Here is a 26367-nt window from a genome sequence, read left to right on the forward strand (position 1 = left end):
TTCTGTGGTGTTCTGTGGTGTTCTGTGGTTCTCTGTGGTTCTCTGTGGTGTTCTGTGGTTTTCTGTGGTTCTCTGTGGTGTTCTGTGGTTTTCTGTGGTTCTCTGTGTTGTTCTGTGTTGTTCTGTGGTTCTCTGTGGTTCTCTGTGTTGTTCTGTGGTTCTCTGTGTTGTTCTGTGGTTCTCTGTGTTGTTCTGTGGTGTTCTGTGGTTCTCTAGTGTTCTGTGGCCTGAGTTCAGCATTGCTCTGGACGCAGGTGCTAGCAGCGAGGAGTAATGAACCCAAAACATCTGCACAAGTCATTAAATATAAAACTTTTTGTTTTTTTAATCAAATCATTTTCAGTGGCACAGAATCTCTTAAGGGTTTCCTTTGTTAAGGGAAGAAGTTAAGGCATTTTACAGCAATGAAAGAGATTTTACAGTGGTAAATCTCTACAGTTTCCATGGAGACCATTTGTTTGTTGGCATTAGCAACAGATTGTCTTCTCACCTGTCATTAGAAGAAAAGAAGGCAAGAAAGCTAAACTTCATGTGTTTGTCCAGGCTGCCCGTGTCCGTGCCGCTCCGCTCCACCGGGGGCAGTAAACCCTGAGTCCGCCTGTCGCGTCACCAACATCCGCCGGTGCGGGCCGCCGCTCCTCAGCGGTCCAACATGGCGGTGTCGAGGCTACCGACCGCGGCGCTCTCCCTCAAACAGGTAAATGTTTCCACCTCCTAAAGCTGCAGCTGGTGCACAGACGGTAGCGTCCGTGTTCCAGCTGCAGCGGGCTGCTTCCAGCTTTACAACTCAGGGAGGAAGGCTGATTTGGAATCAGCTCGCTCCGGCTGCTCCTTCCTCCTCACCCCCTCGCTGAGAGAGCTCGGGCCGGTCCGCTGTCAGGAAAGCTGCGGTAACGACGGCCGCCTGTCGGAGGAGCAGCTGGCGACTGACAGGCTGCGACAGTGCGAAGGTCACTGATTTCATAATAAAAGTCAACTCGCGTTTCGCAAGCTAAGTGTTTTAATGTGAAGCTGCAGCAGCCGGAAGTGAAAGCTCATCTTAACACTGCATTTCTGACACCCACTTACTACAACTACAGATGAGTGGTCTGTAAATATAGCTGTACTTCATCAGTGGGCCGCGAGCTCGATCAGCGGTGTGTTCCCACATTCAGCATTAGTGACTTTAAAAGACATGTATCTAAATAAACATATCACAACCAGGCTGCCATGTAACTGTCTACACATATCTGTATTTATAAATATTACTTGAAACGGATTATTCTTGGGAACAAAAGCGAGATGACTCATAAAGTGGACGCGTCGACACTGAGCTGCCGAGTGTCTCAGTTCTTACAGAGGCGGAGGGTTTTGGGGATCTACAGAAACATGCTGAGGACCATCCGGCAGGTTCCGGAGGAGGCGGACAGGAAGTACCTGCGAGACTGGGCCCGGGAGGAGTTCAAGAGGAACAGGCACGCCACAGACCAGGTAGACAGCGTGTACCTCTGCCCAGCCACACCAAACAGACTGACTAAGCCACGCTGTGAGAGCTCAGCTTATTTGACGTGGGGTTGTGCTCATGTTATCTGGTGGCCGTGCTCTCAGGCCGCAGACTCATCGTTTCCACCCAGGCACATCACCGTTATCAGCCCCGACCAGACCGGATCCAGCAGCGTGACTGTGTAGCCAACATGAGCACAGCTAAAACGTGTCTTAGCTACTTTTAAAAAAGTGCAAAGAAAAAACGCTAATATGAGTTGAAGTGAACGCTTTATTTTTAATATTTTCACCCCTTTATGTTGTTGTCAAACAGACATTCCCTCTGGAACTACGTTTTGTAACCGCTGAACTACTGTAATACTACACACTGTATCACTCCGCAGAGCAGCTGTGAGCTTGGGCGTAGTAATCATGGACTGTATGTAGGATAGTTCAATGGTTGAAAAAAATTCACTTAGAGTTCACTTAAACGGATATTAGCGGTTTTCTGTGGGCACATTTTTAAATGCTTAAATTAGGGGGTTTTATGTGCCGCCCCCGTCCACAGCAGCACACCACTCCGCTTCTGTACTGGTGCTCACACATCCCCACGTCAGATAAGTATCACTTGAACTCAAGGTCTGCTCACTGGCTTTTTCTGGAGCTTTCAACCACATCTCAGAGTCCTCTCTCCTTGCTTCCTCAGGATGCCATCCGCATGATGGTCACACAGGCCAACAACCATCTGGAGGAGCTGCAGAAGTCTCTGGCTCTGGCCAGAAGTTAGTGACTCTAAGCTGCTGGGAATCCCTGATGTGGACTCATCTGTACCAGTTCTCAATGTGGTCTTTATTGAGAAGAGATTCTTAAATGCTGAGGTAACCATGGAGACAGGGAAACCCATCATCGTTGTGAGAAATTATTTACTGGTCCAGGACGGACGGATGGATGGATGGTGTTCACCTGAAAGCATCGTCCTGCTGCTGTTTGTGTTGTATTTATGTATTAAACAGGAAGTCATGAAACTACAGGCAGATTAAAAACAATTATTTTAATACAAAATGTTTCCTGGCCTCGTCATACAGACTGCATTATTCATATCCACTAACAACTTGTATGAGCAGACAGTCACTACATCAGACAGTTAATACTGCAACACAACTTTAAACTTTCTTCATGCAACATCTTCTGATTGAATTCACCTTTAATGTCAGGATTGTCCTTTACAGGTAAACATGATTGGCAGGGAGGATTCTGGGAAACCAGATTATAGGTAGTCAGAATTTAGCTTGTTGCTATTGACTGTAGTGAGAGATCAGCTGTTGTAGCCACAAACAGGATGAGTGGGCACATGCCTGTGTGTCAGAAGCCAGTCTGCAGAGTGTTGCATTACCATTTACTGTCCATTTTAGTGGATTGTAAACATGTTAATCCTCTCTCACATTCACTAAGACACTAGAGTTAATACATATTTACCCTGCATTACATATCTGAACTGTTGAGTGTCTACAGAAACACAGTGGCAGGAGGAGGATGGATGTGTCAGTCAGATGTGTCACTAAACTACATTTATGTGACAGCAATTTTTTAGCTTGAAGTTAGATTAGTTCACAGGTCTGTAATGTCAAATCTATGGAGTCTGAGCAATGTGGCAACTGAACAATAATGCACTTTTACAGTGTTTAATATAATCAATTAAAGTCGTCCCTTTTTGTAGTCAAAATAATATTCTTACAACTGAGACAAAAAAAAAAAAGGTTGTTAAATGCTCCTTCATTGTACCTGTCTGAGCATCAGTTCAGGTGGCACACATTTTTAATTTAAGAGTCATCTTTAAATTAAATTAAATTAAACTGTAAATATTAGAACTAGGGACAAATAAAAGTGTGAAATTGACACATTTGAAAATGAAATACCAAAAAATAAAATTTCAGAATATATATATATGTATGTGTATATGCGTAATATATGCGTGTGTATACACAAATATACAGACAGGTACAAATTAAATTCAAAACCAGAAGAGAAAAGTGGAGAAACAGGATGGCAATACCCACGTCCATATGGCACAAAGGGTCACTGGTTTGTGTCAGTTGTCTGTATATCTATACATATGTATGTGTGTTTATATTTAAACATTGAATTTGATTGTCTATGACTTCATCCATTTATTTATTGATTTCAAACTTTGTATCAATTTAGAAATTAATTTTAAAAAATTAATTAATTGAATTTAAACACTGTAAAAGTCTTTAAGTTTTCTATTGTCATTCTCCAGCCTCCGTACGAATCACACCATGCAGCACAATCAAATATCAACACATTTAAAACAAACCTTCACAAGGGTTTTTATATACAGTGTCAGTTCAGCTACATTCTCATAAATAAGCAGTAGGTTGTTCCTTTAAAGTCACGAGGCTGATTCCAGCTTCCAGATACCAACAAAAAGCTTATTATACTGTAATTCCCTCCATTCAGACAGATTCACTGTGAGTTATCATTGAGTTATACTAATGTGTGCATTCATGTCTGGTGTGCAGAAGCAGAAATAAAAATGTCTAAAGATCTCATTGTGTTACGCAAATCAGTACGTTTAGTGTGATTATGGCAGTGTTGATGGTATTTGTTGTGATGTATATAACTATAAAAGGAGGAATCTGTCTGTCTGTCTGTATTTTGATTTTCTTAGCAGCTGCTCATCAAACTGACTTCAAATTTGGCGAGTAATGAAGTGCAGTGTCAACTGTTTTTCAGATGAGCTGTCAAGAAAATCCACAGACCTTGAACGGGCGCTGCTCTACTCTTACAAATGGCACATTAGATCAAGGTTTTTAACATCTAGCTTTACATTTACTGGTTTATTTACAACACAGTGCACAAGAGCTGCCCCTATTTCTACAGTAACGTATGAACACATGAACACACCAGCCCACCACTAACATGAAGACCAGCAGGAGAGAATTTTGGATGTGGGTTGTTTTGTGTTATTTGTAAAAATGGGATGTTTCAGTGGACACAACGATTCAGTGATCTGCTCAATGTGGCTGTGGTTGTCCAGGAGGACGACAGGAGGAAGAGATCACGTCATCACTGGTTTTGTTTGGTCTGTACAGTGTAGAGGTGACAGGTGGGCAATGTGTTAGCTGTCGTCGTGTTTGTCAGTCCTCAGCAGGCGCAGCTCGTCCTCCAGGTAGGTGATCCTTTCAATCAGAGCGGCTCTGTCGGCCTGAGCCCTCTCATTGGCCTGCCAGCGAGCCTCCTGCACTTTCCTTTCATACCAGCGCTCCATCTGTGTCGACACCGCCTCAAAGAAGTACTGAGTCACCTCCAGGGCATGCATGTTGTCCCGCTCCTGAGCAAAGGTGGGCTCAGTGGGCTGGTCTCCAAAGACCTCCAGAATCCTGGGCCCTTTGGAACTACTCCTGCCCTGGGAATGCTTTTTGTGGCGCCTCCCTCTGTCCCGGCCTCTATCCCTGTCCCTGAGCCCGGCCTCACCACTGCTGCTGCAGCGGTGCTCTGTGGCTGGAGACAGGCTGCTGGCTCTGTGACCTCCGCCTCCACTAGCACCGTACCCCACTGTGTCCAGGTCATGCAGGTCCTTGTTCTTCCTCTGGGGGTCAGCACAGATCACTGAACGCTCCTTCGGCCGGACCACCTGCACAGATGACAGTGACCTCTTGGCTACTGCAGGGGAGGGGACGTCTGCATTATGTGCCTTATCACAGTCTGTCCAAAAGAGATTCAGAGAGCACATTCAGTTACACAGTAACCACTGAACATCATCACATTATTATTAAAGTCATCCTGCTAATTAGCATGAGTACAACTCTGAATTATGAACAACTCAGTGATGTTATTCCTTCCAAAAAGGTCATAACAAAGAAATAAAGTATTTAAATTTGTGCAAGGACGATTTCAGAAACCTTTATCACTGCAGAAAAAACATCCATTAGAGCAAATGTGGTCATGTAGGGAATTAAAGCTTAGTTTTTCTCCACCAGAAAACTGTGCAGAGCAATTACCTGCACAGAAAAAGTAGAAGATTCTTTTGTTCTACAAGGATTCCTTTGTTTACCTGAATGAACACTTTGTGTGAACGAGCTTTATGTGGAGACAAGCAGCTTTAAATCTGGATCCCTGTGTCTGTTTGTTAGTCCTGGAGGGGGCGCTGTTGGGTTTGTGTGGATTTGTGTGTGTGGGCTGAGCTGGAGGCTACAGCTGACACCCACCTTGCATCCTCTGCTGTGGGTTTGCACCGACAATACCTCTACAATGTACATCACACACATTCAAGCGTTTCTGGCATCACTGATGGTGTGTGGTGGGTGGGTGATGTGTGATATGTCACCACAGCTCAGGTGTGCTCACACTTTCACCTTTACCTGAGGACGAACATTACTGACCAAAACAAACTGCACTTATATTGAGCTTTTCTAGTGGTGTCGACCACTCAAAGTGCTTTAAAATACGTACCACATTCACCCATTCACACACACATTGATACATAACACACACTCATACACTGATGGAACAGTAATCACAGGCTCAGTATTTTGCCCAAGTACCCTTCAACATGTGGATGGGGGAGCCGGGGATCGAACCTCCGATCTTCTAATTAGTGGGCGGCCCGCTCTGTCTCCTGAGCCACAGCATATTCATATAGACTGAACGAAGTGGGAATGTGATGGTAGTGTGTGGGTCTTTTTCATCTCTTTATAATCTTTGTAGACCCATTTCGAATAAATGGTAGTACATGACACGTCAGACTTGTGTGATTATTCTGCTACAATCCAATGACAAGAAATTACAGCCAAGGTTTGTAGCAGGTATTTGTATTATTGTTTGTTTCTAATTTTTAATTCATTAATTAATTCAGGACCACTAAATGCAATGCAATAGTAAAGCTAAGAAAAAGCTCCTTTAATCCTTTAACACCGGAGCCTCGAAATGCCCGCCCGGTGAAATTACCGTAATGACACCTATATGCCTTAAGTGCAAGGTCTTAGCTTTCAGAAACCGTTGGAATTTTCCGATTGCTCAAACCGTGACAGAGTTACGGTAATCCAAAGTGTGCCTACGCAAATGTGTCGTCGACGACACACTCGTTTTTAAAGGGTTAAAGTATTGGACACATTTTAATTTAAGCATCAATTTCCTGTTTGTAATTTACAGGAAACAGTTGGGACAAATAAAGGCATAGGACTCGGTGTCTGTCTGTGTATAATGACAGTGTCGACATGTTTGTTGAGGCCATACCTGGAGAGCTCTCAACATGAACCACAAAGTAGTGATTGGCTGGGCCGCCCTCAGCCACGCTGGCCTCCCCACGGCTGGAGTCCAGGAGTGTAGGACTGTTGTGGAGCTCTGGGCAGAGGGAGCTGTCCCCGTGTCCGACAGGCAGCACGGTGAGGCCAGCTCCATCGGCTTCATTCAGGCCCTCGGCCACAGAGGAGGAGCGCTGCAGCTTGGTGCTGCCGGGGTCTCCTGTGAAGCGAACCTCCATGTTCTGCAGTTTGGACAGACACCAGCTCTTCAGTTCACTGACCAGAGACGCCTGCTTGAAGAGCAGATACAACCACACACAAAAGATCATATTACCGTTATTGAACAGTAGTTCAGCTCACATTTGCTGTACATAAAAAAAACATCTGAAGCTGCATTAATCACATTTTTAACAAAAGAAAAATGAAAGTGGTTAAACGTAGAGCTCACTGTTTTGGTTTTACAGCACATTACAGCACAGGTTGATCAGGTTTATTAATCTGGTTTCCAGCTTTTTACAGTGAAAAATCTCTGATAAATTCACCCTGCACTACCACAGTTAAAGACTAACTGGTGACACACAGTGGAGCATTTAGCAGCTAAAGAACCTGATCTTTTTCTCTGGATTTTCTCCAAATGATTATTGAAGCTGCTTTAAGTCTGCTGAATGTGTAAACTTTCAACCATTTGCTTACATGTTAGCTATAAGAAATTTTTAAGGTGATATCCAATGCTGTGTTCTCAGTTTGTTCTGTTCCCTCTAGGTGGCCAAAATATACATTTATGCAGCTTTATACATTAATTAATTGATTCATTTAGTCACTGGTCAATAGTGAGTGATATATTTGTCCTGCTGAGCATTTTCAGTCGAAATGGAGGCTGCAGTATGACCTTTTTTACTTGACGGCTTTATCAGCCACACAGCCTTGTTGACTGCAGCTGAGTGTTGCATGGAGATTAAGGTGACGCTGCTGTTAATGTTACCTGTCTCTTCTCTGCCTCCAGCCGCTCCTGCAGGGCCCGCTGCTCGATCCTCTGCAGACACTCGCTCCTCTCTGCTGACACTCTCTCCACCGTTATCTTATCAAGAGCCAAGATCTGACACAGGTAAACAACAAGGACACAGGGTAAACAACAAGGAGACAGGGTAAACAACAAGGAGACAGGGTAAACAACAAGGAGACAGGTAGAAAACAAGGAGACAGGGTAAACAACAAGGAGACAGGTAGAAAACAAGGAGACACAGAAACATATATAAGGACGTCGTGGTTGTTTGACTCTAAACTTACGATCTGGAGCAGGTGCTTCTTTTGTTCATTAACAAACAGATGGAAGTAGATGTGCATGTTTCTAGTATACTGTAGTAGTCTGTAGTAGTCTATGCTCCATAGTAGTATTTCTTAGTACCGTATCTTCTTGTGTTTCAAATACATGGGCCAGACATGGCCATCAAACAGGCCGGGGGGGGGTCTGGCACCCAGTAGTTCCTTGAGCACCTCCTCTTTTTGCATTCTTCATATGGGATGGAAATAAAGTAACATTCGTTCAGCACGTCGATCAAAGGTCCATAGGTGTAAAGCAGGAAGCCCTCCTCCCCCTAAATACACATAATTGAAATTTTCCTCAATCAATCTACACTCAATAACCCATAATGATGAAGTGAAAACATTCATTATTCATTTTTAGAAATGTACTAAATCAGAAACTGGAATCTCTCATTTATAAAAGTTAAAGTTCCTTTTGCAGCAGTTACAGCTTTGAGTCTTCTTGGGAAAATATCTGCAAGCTTCGCACACTTGGATTTGGACAGTTGATCTCATTCCTCCTGGCAGATCCTCTCAAGCTCTGTCAGATATGATGAGAAGTGTATGTGAACTTCAGGTCTCTCAAAAGAAGTTCCGTGAGGTCTAGACTTTAGCCCTGAGAAAGTCACACCAGTTTGGGTCTGTGGATACATGCTGCTGACCCTAAATTCTGACCCTGCCATCTGCATGGTTCAGCAGAAAAGACCAGGCTATGTTTTTCCAGTTTTCAGTTACCACAGCTTTTCTGTCAGCTCCAGCCAGTCAGACCTTTCTCCTCTGACCTCTCTCATCAACAAGGCCTTTTCCATCCAGAGCTGCTGCTCACTGGATGTTTTTTGCTCTGAGTAAAAACTCTAGAGACTGTTGTGTGTGAAAATCCAGGAGATCAGCAGCTTCAGAAACAATGAAACCAGCCTCTGACACCAACAATCATGTCACGGTCAGAGTCACTGAGATCACATTTTTTCCTCATTCTGATGTTTGATGTGAACATTAACTGATGCTCCTGACCTGGATCTGCAGGAGTTAATGTATAACACCACTGCCACATGATTGGTGATTTGGATAACTGCATTAAAAAGCAGGTGCGCATGTGTTCCTAACAAAGAGCTTGATCAGTGTATGAGGAAGATGACAGGTGGTGTCGATGGGTACTTAAGCTTATCTGCTGGGGTACAAACCACTGATGTAAATCATATGCTGTCCTCAACAGATGTTAACGGACCTGAACATCTGTGAGATACTGGGTGTGTTCGACAGTGTTCTCCAGCACCATCATTAAAAAACCAAATGAGGGAATATCTCTGGGAAGAAAGCTGTTCATTTTTGACAAGGAGCACAGAAGCTGTTTTGGAAACTCATGGTAGATCACGACCTTACAACCATGCACGTTCACTGTTCCTCTCACTCCCTCAGATGTTGTTGCATGTACATGATCTTCCAGCTCACAGCGCTTTATCACTCAGATTTAGAGTAAACATCTTTTTGTTTTGCCGTCCCTGAGTCTAGGAGTTGTTTACCTTGTGTTTCACCTTGAGCCCACATACCCTCTCCTGTTGTTGTGATCGCAGTGATTATGAATTCCTGCCTACATTCACTGTTGTGTTTTCTCAGGCTGCAGTGATGCTTGGAGTACACGCATGAATGATTGACAGAAGCTTTTATCTGAGGCGTCTTACAGTATTGTGGGAGAACATATTATGCATGCAGTGGCTCCAGCAGGAACAACAGCTCCGGTACTGTTACTACAATGTCCCATCCTCTTCTTAAGATAGATGCTTTCACTCAAAGTCCAAATATGCATCTCTATATTAGACTTCTTTCACATTATCAGAACCTGCTTTTTTAACTTTTTAAAAAGGACAAGTTGCAGTTGATTATGAGGGAGCACATGATTCAGACTTTCCTCTGCTGAGCATGTCAAACGAGCTGTGGTGTGTTCACTTGTGTACGTTACCTGGTGTTTGTTCTTGCGGTCCAGCTGACCCATCTTGCTGTTCATCAGGTCTTGGACGGTGTGGATCTCAGTCTTCATCTCCTCTTTGGTGGCCTCCAGTTGGTTCTCCAGTTTACTGATGAGAGGTTCACAGCGGCAGCCGTTCAGAGGAGCCTGCAACACAGTCACCAGTCAAACAGTGTCTGTCCATGTTTACTGAGGGCCGCACAGAAGAGGCAGGAAACAGGGACTTTAAGCAGCAATGGCTGAAGAGACAACTACGGCATGACGTGATATGATGTGAGTTCTTCCTCAACACTTCCGACTGTTGCCATAGGTGGACAAAGTCCACAGCTTCATTACTTGAGTCAAAGTATTGATCGTCCTGGTCAAATATTACTCCAATACAAGTGACAGTTGTACAGTCAAAGTCTTACTTGAGTTAAAGTACTGCAGTACTTGCTTTTAAAAATAGTTTTTTAATGTCACGTTGTTCCACATTTACAGAACCTACTGACTGACTGCAGAACCCGTAGTATAAAAAGTTTGTAATTTAGGATACAAAGACAATGGAAATGGCCATAAAAACACAACTGAATCAAGAAAAGGAGCTGCTGACGTTTTCCTCTGTGTCATCTTTATCCAAGTTCAAGTTCAAGCTAAGTTCAAACTGAGCTGTTCAATAATGCAGCAGCCCTACATGACTGACAGTGCTGGAGTCGGCTGTGATTGGTTTTCTCCTGTGCTGAACACAGCATATGGTCTATCATATTTTTCAAAATAAAAGAAAATTCATTCCTGCTTCAAAGTAACAAGTACAGGAGTCAAAAGTACAATATTTGTCCTCTAAATGCAGTGGAGTATAAAAATAATATTGAAGTTAAGTACAAATACTGGAAAAATATAGTTAAGTACAGTGCTCAAGTAAATGTACTTTGTTACTGTCCACCCCTGACCATTGCAGCCCAACTGTCTACTGCAGCAAAACAGTTGTCTTCCCATAGTTGGGCTGCAACAGTAGGAAGTGTCAAGATGGAATCCACATCATATCGCGTCACGCTGTAGCCGTCTCTTCTTAAAGACCCTAATGGCAGTAAAATGGTAAAGCTAAAAACTGCATGTTTTTAATGCACTGTGTATTTGACACTGTTTCCTTGTTGGGTAGGGTTGGGTGATATGACAATATATACCAATGTTATAATGTTGGTAATGCAACCTTTAATATCTCTGGTTATATTAGATTATTGTGGGCGGAGCTGTGAAGCAATGAGCATTATATTTGACTTGTTCATCGCTGTCACAAAGTATTCTGTTGGTTTCTTATTTCTCAGTTGATTTTCCAGAAAATGTACAAAAACATAATGTATTTCTATACAAAATATTGAATACTGTGACAGCAGATTTTATCAAAACAGCCCACTCCTATGGGAGGAAATGGAAATTAATACAAACAGTGTCTGGAACAGAATGAACAGTGACAGCTGCAGCAGATGAAACTGTGTGTGCATTGTTTAGGTTTGTGTTAACAGGCACAGAGTGAGGAACAGAGTCTGTTAGTGAAAGAGGGAGACAGACAGAGGAGCTCTCTGTTCAGACTGAACCAATACAAGGCCAGCAATTAAATAACAGCCTGATACTTTTCACACCATTTTAACTTACTGTTTCCCTCAGAGAGCTTCTGCTTGAATTTGTATTTTTCCTGACTTTCAATGCTTCATAGTAGATCCAGTCTAGTGCTTTGTCTTTATCTTAAAGGTTTTATCAGTCATATGACAGATAGCATATCTGATGCTGTCACCACGACAACGGTGGGAACATCTGTTTTGTGTTACAAAGGGATTGATCATGGCATGGTGCTGCATGAATCTCTGACACATCACCTTTGGAGGCCTGCTATTTGCTGGAGTCAGGGCATTATGGGTAAACATGATTTTAGTCCTTATTTTATGACACAGGAGTCAGTATTGAAGAACCACATGTGGCCTTTGTTAAAAATTATGTTTCAGCTTTCATCCACAACCTGTTTGTCCTACTTTTCACTCAGAACATTTTGCATCACGAGTCAAAGTTTAGGAGCACTCTTTCTAGTTGTTTTATTCATCATCACATAAAACATGCACATTCCTGCCGCCCTTCAGGAAATATCCTCCTTAATCTCTCTCGTGCAGCTGTTCAGTGACAGACGAACCTCATCCATATATAAAGAATGGAGATGAAGAATTAATTTACAGAACACATGAACAACAGTCTTTGCTGTGACTCCACAGGGGAGTGTTTGTGCACTCACAGTACCTGCATGATCTTGCCATCCTTGCCGCGGTACAGTGTGTAAAGCTGATAGGCTTTAAAGTTGTGTGGAGGGATGGCTGCATGAGGGGAGACTCCTCGCAGTTTACTCCTCCTCTTGTGGAAGGCTTCGCTGTGTCTGGTCTCTCTGCGGCGGAGGGGGTCAGACATGAACGGCTGCAACAGCAACAGCACCTGAGATTAGTAATTACTCCAACTCTTACATCTGACAATAACAGAGAGGAGACTCATTGTCATCCCCCCATCCCGATCTTCTGAGCAGCAGCGCTCAGCCTCTCAAACCCTACATGCAGGAACTTACCTTTTCTCTCTGCTTCCTGTTCTTTCCCCTCCTGGTGTTTGACTCCGTCACCTCAGTGTGTTTGCAGGCGGCTCGGTCGCTGCTCTGGGTGTCATCAGCAGCAGATGCATTGTCCTGCAGGAAACAGGAAGAAGGAAAGGATTGGTGTAGCAGTTTCCTGGAAATGTTTTAACACTTGAGACACTGAAAAATCTTAAAAATGTAAAACATCTAAAGCAGGTTTTTTGAAGTTTCCCATTAAAAAATGTGATTTGTGCTGCTGACTAAAAGAAGCGTATTTTTGAACAATTCCACCATTTAAATAAGGCAATTCACTAAAATCGCTTTTTCCCAGAAATATTTACTCTACAACCACAGACTCATCTTTAATTCATGCTCTGCTCGCTTTATTTCAAATTCTAGAGGAGATCCCAATGTCTCCATAAATACCAAATCAGATTGAACTTTTTGGGAAAATGAGTCTAAATGATACCATATTTCTATTTGATGGAAAGGTGCAGCTATAAAAACATGGAGGCTTTGCTGTGGAAATTTTTACTCAGCGTAAACAACATAATATCAAACTGTATGGAAAAAGATGCTTTTTAAGGAGACAACTGAATGTACTCATAAACAGCACCACTAATGTTTGAAGATATCATGATTCAAAAATTAATTCTTATTCTTATTAAGAAAATACAGACTTACAATCAAAATAAAAATAAACTAAAATAAATGAAAATAAAATAAACATTATAATAGTGGTTCTGGTTTTTCAATCAAAAGAGAAAAAACTTCCAAGAGTGTAGTCTCTACAAATAATCAAAAAAATAAGACATTAATCTAATCATTAAAGTTTGAGTTATGTGACCCTCTATTGAAATAAGTGTGTGTGTGTGTGTGTGTGTGTGTAATTGTGGGTTATGAAGCAGTCAAACTGCCCGTTTCTTCACCACTGGAAATTGGATATTCTCCTTTGTGTAACTCCCACTCCTCAACTCTCTGCTGTTCTCTGCTGCTTTCTGCCCTTTTTAATATTTAAATTAGATCTAGTTTTAATTATGAATACAATAATTTACATGTACTCTGTCACAGTGGTGCAGTTCTTACCTTACAGGGCAGCATCTCATCTCTGGGTACCGACTGAGCTCTGCCCTCTGCCTTCAGCTTGTCTCTCCTCTTCCTCACACTCCTGCCTCGCACAAAGCTCTGCACCTGAACACACACATTAAATGACTGTAATCAACAACTGGAATCCTAATGCATGGTTAGTAAATAAAATAAAACAATGGAGTATTTATGCCTGAAGGTAAAAATTATCTTTTATAAAAACACTGCAGGTCATAAATAACTTTTTTTTAAATGTTTTTTTTACTAGTTTTCATAAAAAAGAACCTGCATTTTTAATATGATAAGATTTGTTGAAACCTTTGTGTTACTTTTTGTGACATTTCATCTCTTTATTGTTTATAAGTTTATGTGAAGAAAAAATGAGGAGTGAAGAAAAGAAGAGGAGTGTGATCACAAAATGTGTGAGTCACTGGTTTCACCTGGGGAGCTTTGGTCAGGAGCAGAGCCACATCTGGGTTGTTATGTTCTCTGGCCTGGTCCAAAGCTGTCTCACCTGCCTGCAGAAAAACACACACATACACAGTGAAAACAGGCAAAACACAACTCATAGGACGCAGTGGCAGAGATAGGGAACAAACTTATATTAGAGAAAGTGCTTTATTCCTTATTCCAGGTAAAGCAAATTCAACTCTCGTCATGTAAGCCTCTCTCTGCTCTGAGTTCCTCTTTGTAAATGAAGTTTACAAGTTTCTTTCACTCTTTAAGCTTTTGTCAACAAACTCAACACGTCCTGCACAGGTGTTACAAATTAAAAGTCTAACAGCAGCTCAATGACACACATTTAATTCTCTTTCTGGATGGGCTTTTAATGTGAAAAACAACCAGGAAGAAGAGTTGAGTGGCACAGACAGTCACTTATCAGCAACTAGAAAAACAAAGTGGAAGCTACAGGGAATCAATTAGCAAATGATTTTTGTGTTAAAAGGCCAGACACTGAGTATGAAGTGGTTGTGTTGTTGTACTGATGGAATTAATGCTGTGGATGGTACATTAAGCTCAATTTACCATGTGAGTCATTATAGTACAGATAATTCCCATCTGTCACAGTGTCTTTTACCTTTAATTGCATTTAATTGTCTGTTTTTATTCTATTCATTTATAGTAAAAGTGGCAAGCAACAGCTTATTGCTTCTCCCAGTGTGTGATGTTATGTAGTGTATGAGGTGAGACTGGGACCACACACTCCATCGCAATAAAAATAAGATCTTAAAGATTGAAAGTATATTTTGAAAAAGTAAACTATTATTTTAAAACTGACTTTAGATTTCAGTTTATCACTGAGAAATTAACAGTCAGTTATTGTGTTAATCACTACTGGAGTAAACAACCTGGGTTGATTCTTCTGTCAGAGACAATTCATCCATGAACAAGATAAAAGTTACTTTTTACTAAATTAAATGAATAAAAAAAAATTATTCCTTTATAGTGATTACAAATAAGAGTAAATAGTGAAATAATCTTCTATTTTTGACAAAAAGAGCATAAAAATTTTAAAACCTGGGTTATAATTTATACAACATTTGTATCTGGCTTTTAAAGGAAGTGTAAATTATTCATTCACTAACATCCTAATGTTTCTGTTAGAGGTTTGTCCTCTGAGATGCAGCACATTCTGCTCTTTAATTACATCCCCCGCAGTTCAGTTCGCCTCCAGGAAACATGGGTGCATTTACATGACTTTACAATGTCCAGACTGCCACATGGTTTCATTGTTATTCAACATGATTTCTATCAATACAACGAAATGGAAATTACCCAAGATTTAAAACTTAAGTTGGTCTGAAATCCCAGAATGCATTACTGAAAGAGCAGCTCTGATAAGAGGTTGGATCAGAATGTAGCACAAAAAAAAAAGTAATGTGCGTTTCTATCGATGACCGAACAGTAGGAGTCGGTTCAGATAAATAGCTGGTGTCGCTAATTTTCCAGTTGGATGCCACTGCGGAACAGGAGGGGGCAACAAGATGACAATTAAAAGCACCAAACCTTTTTTTTGTACATTATGATTAATTTTCTAGATGGAGTTTGAAAACACAAGTCTGTGATTTGCACTGAAGAGAGCAAAGAATCATTTTGTACATTCAATCCTTATTTTCAAATGTCTAAATCCTGTTTTTTTCTTTTAAAACCACAGTTCACTGTTTCAAAATTTACTTTCCACCTTTCAAATCCTATTTTTAATGCTTTGAAATGTGATCCCAATTTCACTTCATTCCAGTGCAGCTTCTAACAGAAGGAAGCTGGGACAGCTGCTCTGAGGAACCCTCAAGAGGAGACTGGTAACACAACAGAAATGTGTGCTGACTTGAAGATGAAGAAAAGGCAAAGTGAGTGCACAAACACTTCCTCTGAGCATTAATGATGTAGAAAGAGGCCGCGGGCACTCACATTGTTGCAGATGCGGCTGTCTCCACCCGCCTCCAGCAGCAGACGTACTGTTTTCTTATGATTCAGAGCAGCTGCTACATGGAGCGGTGTGTCCCCAGCCTACACACACACGCAGATGCACACGCACGCGCACACACACACACACACACACACACACACACACACAGTTCAAGTCCATCGTACAAACATCCTTGTACTGCAGGATAACTGCAGACAGGATTCTTCAGTATTTAGCTGGTGGTGAATGATTGTTTTCTAACGAGCCAGTAACTCACCAGGTTCTTCTCTGAAACAGAGCAAAAGGCTCCCAGCAGGATGCGGATCACAGCTACATGGTTGTAGCGGGCTGCCACATGCAGACACGTGTCCCCTGCCTAGAAAAAGTACTGAGAGATTAGCAATTTTTCAAGAATTTAATTTCAGTTATCTCAAAAAGATGTGTCACAGCAGTGAAACGTATTATTATAGAATTATGAGGGACATGAAATCATTTCTAGAGGCTGTGTATTTTAAAAGGTGTTGGACAAAACAACAATCTGGCAGATGCAGAGACAGAAAAACTCAGGCTGAAGAGAAGAAATATGAGTAGTAACAAAAAGATTCACAGGAGACAGACTGGTCCAATGTTATGATTATATATGTTACACAGTTCCAGTACCATCACCCAATCAATGGCTAAAGTCTGGTTTACTCTATTGTAACTCACTGCAGACTGGACAGAGCCAGTGTAACTGAAGTAAGATGTTAAAAAAAACAGTGGGAGCTTCCCACATCCTCTTTTTCACACACGCACACAAAAAAAAACAAAAAACAACAGCAACTGAGTTTATGGGAGTTGTGACCTTCATTTTAGAAACACTGAAACCAAGTAAACCACTACATCTTATCTTTCTTTAAATGTTTTCTTGTATGTTTACCGTGAAAAACCAAATCACCAAAGCAAATTCCTGTATATGAAAAACCTACTTGGTATTAAACCTGATCCTGAATCTGAGAACAGAAGCTACCACTCCTCTTATACTTACTCTCCCTTTCTTAAGGTTTGAAAAAGCACCATTTATCTGACAATGATGAAGTGATGTTTAAATGTATATTGAAGACTGGGAGCAGAAAGATCTTACATGGTTCTTGCTGTCAGGCCTGGAGCCTCCCAGGAGCAGGACCTTGGAGCTCTGAGTATGACCGTTCTGACAGGCGAGGTGGAGAGCCGTGTTCCCCGCCTGGAGTACGAAGAGGAGGAAGCAGATAGTCAGTGTCAGTAATTATTAGTGTTTTTTGCTATCAGACATATCACCTGTGTGTTTTTATCATCTCATTCAGGTTTACTGAGTGCTGATGCTTTGGCAACATCAATCATGCTACTGCTGTTACTTTCATCATGTGTGTCTACAGAGGTACTTACATTTTGAGCTAGATATACACAGTAAAACAGTTAATCCTGACAGGTCCGCTATAGCTACAACTAGAATTTATATACAGCAAGTTTCACTTGTTTCAAATGTGAATCACTGTGATCATAATTTTTTTTCAAATTAAGATATTATATGCATATATACATTAAAAGCTGGGTTTCTGATAATGGTTGGTGGCATGGTTGACAAAAACAAATACAGATACAAGCTGGGGAAGAATCAAGGGAGGATAAACTCAACTCAATAAATTCAACAATATAATTATTTTATTTTTTTTTTACACTTCTTTGTTGTTCCGTTCACACTAGACCACTTAAGGCTTCAACAGCAAAACCCCTGCGTGTACATAAGTAAAATAAAGGGGTTCCTTTTGTTGTGGTTAATTAATTATTTTTTTCATTTATAGGAGGAGCGTGTTATTTCTACTTTCAAAAGTTACCTTGTTTTGCTTTGATTGACTTGATCTGGATTTGTTTTACTGTGTGGTAGAATTGCTTTATTTCATGATGAATTTCTCATATAAAGGAAGCACTGAAACCATCTGAAGGGAGGATTACTGGATCTGAGCTCATAGTGAACATACACTATATTGCCAAAAGTATTTGCTCACCTGCCTTGACTCGCATATGAACTTAAGTGACATCCCATTCTTTATCCATAGGGTTTAATATGACGTCGGTCCACCCTTTGCAGCTAGCTGATGTTGGACAAGAAGGCCTGGCTCTCAGTCTCCGCTCTAATTCATCCCAAAGGTGTTCTATCGGGTTGAGGTCAGGACTCTGTGCAGGCCAAGTTCATTCACAACGAACTCTCTCATCCATGTCTTTATGGACCTTGCTTTGTGCACTGGTGCACTGCCATGTTGGAAGAGGAAGGGGCCATCTCCAAACTGTTCCAACAAAGTTGGGAGCATGGAATTGTCCAAAATCTCTTGGTATGCTGAAGCATTCAGAGTTCCTTTTACTGGAAGGGGCCAAGCCCAGCTCCTGAAAAACAACCCCACACCATAATCCCCCCTCCACCAAACTTTACACTTGGCACAATGCAGTCAGACAAGTACCGTTCTCCTGGCAACCGCCAAACCCAGACTCATCCATCAGATTGCCAGATGGAAAAGCGCAACTCGTCACTCCAGAGAACGTGTCTCCACTGCTCTAGAGTCCAGTGGTGGCTTACTTTACACCACTGCATCCAATGCTTTGCATTGCACTTGGTGATGTATAGCTTGGATGCAGCTGCTCGGCCATGGAAACCCATTCCATGAAGCTCTCTACGCACTGTTCTTGAGCTAATCTGAAGCCCATATGAAGTTTGGAGGTCTGTAGCGATTGACTCTGCAGAAAGTTGGCAACCTCTGCGCACTATGCGCCTCAGCATCCGCTGACCCCGCTCTGTCAGTTTATGTGGCCTACCACTTTGTGGCTGAGTTGCTGTCGTTCCCAATCGCTTCCACTTTGTTATAATACCACTGAGAGTTGACTGTGGAATATTTAGGAACAAGGAAATTTCACGACTGGACTTGTTGCACAGGTGGCATCCTATCACAGTACCACGCTGGAATTCACTGAGCTCCTGAGAGCGACCCATTCTTTCACAAATGTTTGTAGAAACAGTCTGCATGCCTAGGTGCTTGATTTTATACACCTGTGGCCATGGAGGTGATTGGAACACCTGATTTCAAATATTTGGATGGGTGAGTGAATACTTTTGGCAATGTAGTGTATTTAATTAATGCTGTGGTCACTCCACAGAAGAATTACCTTGTTTTTTGCATGAACGTTGGCTCCAGCTTTCACCAGCAGTTTGACAGACTGGCTGAAGCCATGCCAGGACACTTCATGGAGAGCAGTGTTGCCATCCTGACAGGACAAAAGATAAAAAGACACGTTAACAACAGGAACAGCCAGACTGATGCACTGGACTTTAAATTTGAGATTTTAAGAAATCCATGAGGAATTACACTGGTGGTGGTAGTGTGATGGTATATGAGCATTTTCTTGGCAAATGTTGGGCCCCTTAAGACAAAAATGATGGTTTGAATGCCACAGCCTATCTGAGTGTTGTTGCTGACCATGTTCATCCCTTTATAGCCACAGTTCACCATCTTCTATGGCTACTTCCAGCAGGATACAAGACACAAAGATAAAGTTGTGCTTTATTCCTGCATGTAGAGTTTTGACATCAAATGATAGAAAAACATGGTAAAAATTAGTGTTTATGGCTATAATCCCTATATGTCTAAGTCTGTGAACAAACCATGTGTGTCACATTACTCTGCTTTTCATGAGAGAATGAGTTTGAGAAGATTAGAGTCAGACTGGTTTCTCTATGATCATCAGAAATCCCTCCTGTCCATCTGACTGTGAGGTACCATTAGCCTCTCTATGTATTTGTATGTGGTGTCTGTGTTTCTGCTGCACCTTGTCCTGTCTGTCCAGTGCACACCCTTCCTGGATGAGCGCGCTGATGACATCACTGTTTCCCACCACGGCAGCCCGGTGTAACGCCGTCTGCTCCCCCTGCCAACAGCAGCAGAAACACACAACACTGACCAACAATACACGTCAACTGTCATGTAAACAATCCACAGAAAAAACAATTCCATCAATCGTGAGGCTTATATTTTTTATATTAGATATTTTCATTACATTGTTACTTTACAGTTCTCTTGCTGGATCATTTCACTGACACAAACATTCATTAACTCCTATTCAAAACTGAATTATTTCCAACAGTAGGAAAAAAATAATAATAATAATATTAATTGTTGGAAAATGCTCTTGTATAGAAATAGTTTAGTTATTGGGGATTTTGATTTTAGTTCTGCTTCCTATGAGAGAAACAAACACACGAATGAATGAATGAATAAATGAATGAATGAATGAAATTAGGCTAGCTTAGCTGAATGACTGCATTTCAGTGGGACCAATGCTTCTGAAAAGAAACTTTTCCACAGAGGGACATCTGGTCTGTGTGCTCTAATTTACACATTTGTAAAGTCTCGATTTTCAGTTAAACAGATCAGCCTCTGGCAAATACACTTCTCTCTTTTCCTGAGGGTGAGATGAAAATATCACATCAGTAACTGGACTAAATTAAACTAATCCTACTGTTTTATATATGTTTAAAATAGTATAAAATTCCCACAAACAAACTATCCCTTTACAAGTTGATAGTTTAAGTAACTTTTAAATAGGCACACCAGGTATTACTACTGACTTCAGCAATCATGATGTTAATATGATCCCAATGTACCAGTTATACAAACCACAGCAGTTCATCACTAATAGCTCTGTTAGCTGTTAAGAGTCCACTGTGGTCTGTATAACCATAAGAAAGCAATGAGTGTACAGTCCCAGTAAAAAGGTTCAGTTCACATTTATACTAAGCCATAAATGGAATTCCTGCACACAGAGCAGATTAGTGTTGAATGAGATTTAGCAAAGCCAGGTTTGACATGAGAGCGCTGGAGGAGCAATGAGCAGTGGTTTTCCACAGGACAAAGAGGAGAAGCAGGAGGGACAGGAGGAGGAGGAGAGGGGTGTCAATCCAAGCTGGACAAGAACTGAGGAGTAGCAGCAGCAGCAGCGTTGGATGAGCAACAGTTGTTCAGGGAAGGAGGGATGAGGAAACAGATTTCCGCTGCCTCAGTAGGAGCAGGTTTGGCTAACCTCCTTCACTCTCCCTGATCCTCCAGGCTCTTCCCCAGCCCTCTTCCACTGTCTTCTCCCCTCCTCCTCCTCCTGCCTCAGTCTGCACCTCCTGCTCCCTCCACTCCTGGAGGATGTACTGCAGCCTGTTGCAGAGCTCACTGACCACAGAGAGTGAATTTGGCAGCGCCACAGATCTGGGTTATCGCTATCTGTGAGGAAGTTGGACTTGCATCCTGAGGGCAAGCCCACAAGTGGGAAGTCCAAAGAGTCCCACTCAAGGCCACTAGAGGTCATTACACTACAGTTGTGTTTGTGTTAAAACAATGAAATGAAAATCTAAAAAATGATTACTGAAAGCAAAAAGAGAAGCAGCTGCTGGTAACCATCAATCAGGACTGCAGTGCAAGTCGGAGGTGGATGAGGATTGGAAACACGGCCGACGCAGGAGACAGACAGATGAGTCTACTCACGTCGTCTTGGATGTCCAGGTCGCAGCCAGCTTTGAGCAGGATGCGCACAACCTCAATGTGGCCTTTATAAGCAGCCAGGTGCAGTGGGCTTCTGCCATACTGTGGACACAAAAAACACAAACAACTCAACCCACCAAACAAAACATTACAGCACACGCAACAGAAACACACAGAGCTGATTAAAAGATGCCGCCACAGCTTTACCACACACCAAGTCACAGTCCGGTGAGTCAGATATTGCTGCAGTGTAAGTTACCGTGGTGATAGCTGGAGGCATGACTGAAGACAAGAGTACAATACATCTCAGTAATGAGTCGACTGAAAACAAACAGACCCTTAATCCACAGTTTAAGAGAACAGTGCACAATATGCACAGCTGTTCATGTTAGCCGGGTAGAGGATAAACCCTGCATCCTGCCACGATAAGCATCTGTGGGTGTGCACTGAGGCAAAAAGGTTACTTAACTTAAGGTAGGTTTAAATGATCTGTTCACCCAAATTACAAAAAATAATATTTTTGACTTGCCTCCGGTCATGTCTAAGATCTCTGCTTCCACTCCAATACAATGGAAATTAGTGGAATTTCATGAGTCGGACTCACTGCATTGAAACATTACAAAAAGCAAAATGTATTTTCTACCCAAGAAACAGCCACAGACAGCACGATCTGTGGATTACTCAGAGTGACTGGATACAGAAAAACATGTTGCTGTTAAACTTTAAATTCAAAGTGAAGTCAGCTGTCTGGAGGATATTTTTATTAGTACCTACTTGCAGATATGATATGTTAGAGATATATTTGATTAGTGACTAAACTTAAGTGTTTTCGTCTAATTTTGTGAGATTGTATTTAATTATGATGTTTACTAATATATATTATATTAATCCCTATGGGCTAATCTACATATGTTATGTGTAACATCTGTGAATGGATCTTTGTATGAACATTTTTGCAGTATATAGTCGATGCTTCTGAAGCATTCATTTTATATAAAGTAACCTAGTCAATGTGAAAATATTTAGGGTATAGCTATTTCTCTACCCCTCTGTAAAACACCATAAACTGTTATATAGTGAATTGATGTCTGTTAATTGTTATTTTCTGTTGTATGGGGGGTGATGTGATTGACTGCTGGCCTACAGTCACTCCTAGTAAAGATACAGTAGGTCCTCATTAGTAAAAAGCATTTGAAGGTCTAGAACTGAAACATTGCAAATAAATTGGTTATTGCAAGTTAGACACTGTGTGGGATTTTGTTTGAATTGTTAGATTTAGAAATCTAATTTTTAAAATTCCACAAACAAAACCCCATTACTCTCCACTGTACTGGAGTGGAAGCAGGAATTCAAAATGCAGATATTTCTAAACCAGGGCCTGTGTGTATAAAAAACATTCAATGAAAACTCAAAAAAACTATAAACAATTTCCTGCTGGAAAATAGAACAAAAACTATTTTCATGGATCAACACTGCTTGTATTAAGTAAGGAAATATATTTTAGTAAATGACACTGTGATAATGTAAAATGCAGCAATTTGAATGCAGAAATGCTCTGTATTCACCATGCAGGGTGAGATGATACAAGGGACATTGACAGTGGTAAATGCCCCCAACATATCCTGACATTCTTACATTACATCAAACAGCTATTTCAATGTGTTTCTGAGTTAAAATAAAGATTGACTGAATGAATGAATGACAGAGCAGGATGTAGCCAAACATTCAAACTTCAAACACAAGATCTAGACAATCTCTTTTAATCTGTAATTATACCTAGTAAATACAGTTAAATGACAGATCAAGTGTGTTTCCCACACAACAGCACAAACCGCATTACACGCCAGGTATTATCTCAGCGTTTGAAGGTTTGTGCTTTTATTTGGGAGCGTCTCGGCTCTGCTCTGCTCTGCATTCATGCGGTCCTGGGGTTGGGTTACACTGGGCCAGGCTTGGAGGAAAGCCACAGACCGAGCTCAGGTAAACAGCGGGCCTCAAGCTAGCAGGGAGTCTCTGTTGTCTCCAGACTGACTGAAGGTCTGTTTGTCACTGTGGGTTTGGTTTTTCAGAGGCAGCCGGTATGTTGAGTTCACATGTTAATACACTGTTTGTTTGTATTGAGGAAATTACCCAAAAGTCAATTCCAACATACAAAAAAAAACATTTTACACAGGCCTGAAGTCCTCACTCTCCTTGCAAAAGAGGAGTATTTCTTCCCACTAAAATGTTAAGTTCAAGAATAAATATGGGTAGGTTTCTTATAATAATATCCTACATATTTCTCAACATAAAAACATAGGAGTCTTGTGGATAATTTAACAATATTATAAGTGTTTTGCCTGAGTTTGTTATGACAGATGGCTCTGAATACTATGATTTCATTGAGCCTCTGCTGCCACTGCTATTCGAGAGACCAGTCAAACTCTGAACCAATAACATACCATAGTTATCAAATTCATTAAAAATGACCCAAAATCCAAAAGTGTACTCACACTAATCTACAAAGAATAATCATTAACTTCCACCTTTAGCAGTGCACATAAAAGAACTTTAAAATCAGTGATGGTGTTTCTCACAGTAGACTCCTCTCCACCAGTTGCACCTTTTTCTTTTTATTAAAGAACCAGATGTTTTCAGTTGTTTATCTTTATCTTTTTGATATAAACAATAGAGTTTCATGTCTATCCAAGCACTGAAGTGATCCAACTGCTGGTCACCTAACATTATCCATGCAGACAATGAACAGGCCTGTTTTTCCTGGAACCCTGAATGCTAGCAAGAAGTGGTTCATCTTCTAAACTGCATAAAACAGTAGAAAGATTTATGACCACTGTATGGAGTTCCACAAGGTTCTGTGCAAGGACCAATACTTTTCAGTCTATATATGCTTCCTCTAGGAAACATTATTAGGATCTCTCTCTCTCTCTCTCTCTCTCTCTCTCACAAAGTAAGGTCTCGACCTTAAAGTGCCTCGAGATAATGTATATTATGATTTGGCGCTATACAAATAAATTGAATTGAATTGAATGCTGAATGAACACCCAATGATTTTGTGAATACAGATTTTCAAAAAGACATGTTTAAGGTCATGTAAACAGAGTTTCTATTCCATATTTTGTGGACTAAAGAGCAATGAAAAGTTTATTTTCCAACTTTAAAATGTCCCGGTCACAACACAATTCACAACGCTCTACTGGTCCATAGTGTTTTCACTCACTGTGCCTGATCACACCTCTTCTACAGTCTGTGTGGGTGTGTACAGACTGTGTTTAAATTTCTCTCATTCTCCTGATAGTTTTGTAGCATTTGTTAGGGTGGGACAACTCACAGCTTCCTCATTCTTACTGGTACATGTAGTGTCATGACCTTAGGGTGAAAACACCTGTGCATGTGTGATTTTCAGACTTTCATAACAAAATTAAAGGGACCATTATCAAAAATGATGTACTATAATGCACTGTCCATGTAGGTTTGATAAAAAGGTCCATTAACCAGCTTTTTCTGGACTGGACTATTTATCTGCCGATGAAGACCATGAGATGTTGATGAAAGCACCAAAAAAAAAATAGTTAATAAATTTAAGGAGTTAAAAAAACATTTGTAACATCATTTCTAAAGTTGAGAATGAAGCTACACATAAAATGTATAAATACAACTGCTGAAATGTTCTGAACTGTTCAGTGTTTCATTTGTTTTTCTAGTTATAAATAAAGATTCAAATGAAAAATCAAGCTGCTTGTCCCACTGAGCAGCTGAAACAGTCGACCTCTGAACTCTCCAGATTGTAAACCGGGAGTTTATCAAGCACCAAATCATGACTCTCTTTTTCCCCCATATTCATTACTAACCTCATCTAACGCCCTACTTAATCCTTTTTGCTTTCTTTTCTTTTCATCTGATTTATGTTTTTCTTTCTCAGTCCCATTCATCATATTATCCCCACATTCCTTTTCCTGAGCAGAGGAATGTTTCATATGAAACTCGACCCCCTTTATCCTGGATTAAGCTTTCATGATGGTGCCTTGCCAAAACACCCAAATACAGCTAGTTGAAACACAATCATGAGAGCAAACAGCAGCACATGTAATATTGTTATAGCTGTTACAATATGATGCCATGTGTTCGTGTTCCCATGGAAAATTGGTTTGCAGCGCCAGAACAGAAAATGCAAAAACATGCTGGATAAAACATTCGCACATGGATAGTACAGAATAGTATAGAAGTGAAGTATATTTTAACATCATTAAAATATGATGTGTGATTGTGATCTCAATTTGATCAAGACAAAAGTTCAGCTCATTCTAATTTCAGGAAACTTGCAGCACAGAAAACATGCCTTTACTGTGTCTGGAGGAGCAGATATATTACGGCCACCCAGAGAAAAAATGCCAGTGTCTCAACAGTAGGATCATACTGCAGCCTGTGAAGATAAACTGTGTGGAGATATACGAGCTTTGATCTACATTGTACCTTGATAGCCTAAGTTTCTTCAGTATGGAAACTGTTTTTAACACAGGTATAGCCTGTTCACATCACTGCAGGTATGTTCACATTAGTCTGAGCCATGAAAAACAATGTGACGTCACAGGTCTGATAATACTGTAACTGTAACCATCTATGACAGCAATGCTGTGGACTGTAATCTGGTCGACACAGGTTGCTAGCACATTACAAGAAACCCCCAAAACACCAGAAACATGACACTCATGACTGCAGTGCCATTACACGTACTGCATACTCACTCTGGTCCAACTCATATGCAACCA

At 41.1% G+C, this 26367-nt stretch overlaps 2 protein-coding genes across 5 annotated transcripts in view; one reads left to right on the plus strand and one right to left on the minus strand.

The window, feature by feature from the left end:
• The first annotated feature begins 556 nt into the window (after positions 1–556).
• On the plus strand, positions 557–4029 carry lyrm2 (LYR motif containing 2). Its single transcript, XM_071478500.1, has 3 exons — positions 557–697; positions 1330–1470; positions 2168–4029. The coding sequence occupies exons 1-3, from the start codon at positions 653–655 to the stop codon at positions 2246–2248; spliced, it is 267 nt and encodes an 88-aa protein (XP_071334601.1). The 5' UTR covers positions 557–652; the 3' UTR covers positions 2249–4029.
• ankrd6b (ankyrin repeat domain 6b) overlaps positions 2498–26367 on the minus strand; it is a 40230-nt gene continuing 16360 nt past the window's right edge. The window contains exons 3-16 of one of the 4 annotated variants that reach the window (XM_071478498.1): positions 21605–21703; positions 19902–20000; positions 19242–19340; positions 17191–17289; positions 16345–16443; positions 16070–16168; positions 14101–14178; positions 13661–13765; positions 12572–12685; positions 12256–12426; positions 9985–10137; positions 7708–7821; positions 6718–7018; positions 2498–5187 (exon numbers count right to left, since the gene is read on the minus strand). In XM_071478498.1, coding sequence (XP_071334599.1) covers positions 4601–5187; positions 6718–7018; positions 7708–7821; positions 9985–10137; positions 12256–12426; positions 12572–12685; positions 13661–13765; positions 14101–14178; positions 16070–16168; positions 16345–16443; positions 17191–17289; positions 19242–19340; positions 19902–20000; positions 21605–21703 — 2217 coding nt within the window. In that variant the 3' untranslated portion in view covers positions 2498–4600. The other 3 variants (XM_071478499.1, XM_071478497.1, XM_071478495.1) reach the window with 3 other exon arrangements.

Source organism: Trachinotus anak, unplaced genomic scaffold, assembly GCF_046630095.1.
Source record: "Trachinotus anak isolate AG129_WGS33_773 ecotype Australia unplaced genomic scaffold, CSIRO_AGI_Tana_v1 ptg000005l, whole genome shotgun sequence".
Classification (NCBI taxonomy): domain Eukaryota; kingdom Metazoa; phylum Chordata; class Actinopteri; order Carangiformes; family Carangidae; genus Trachinotus; species Trachinotus anak.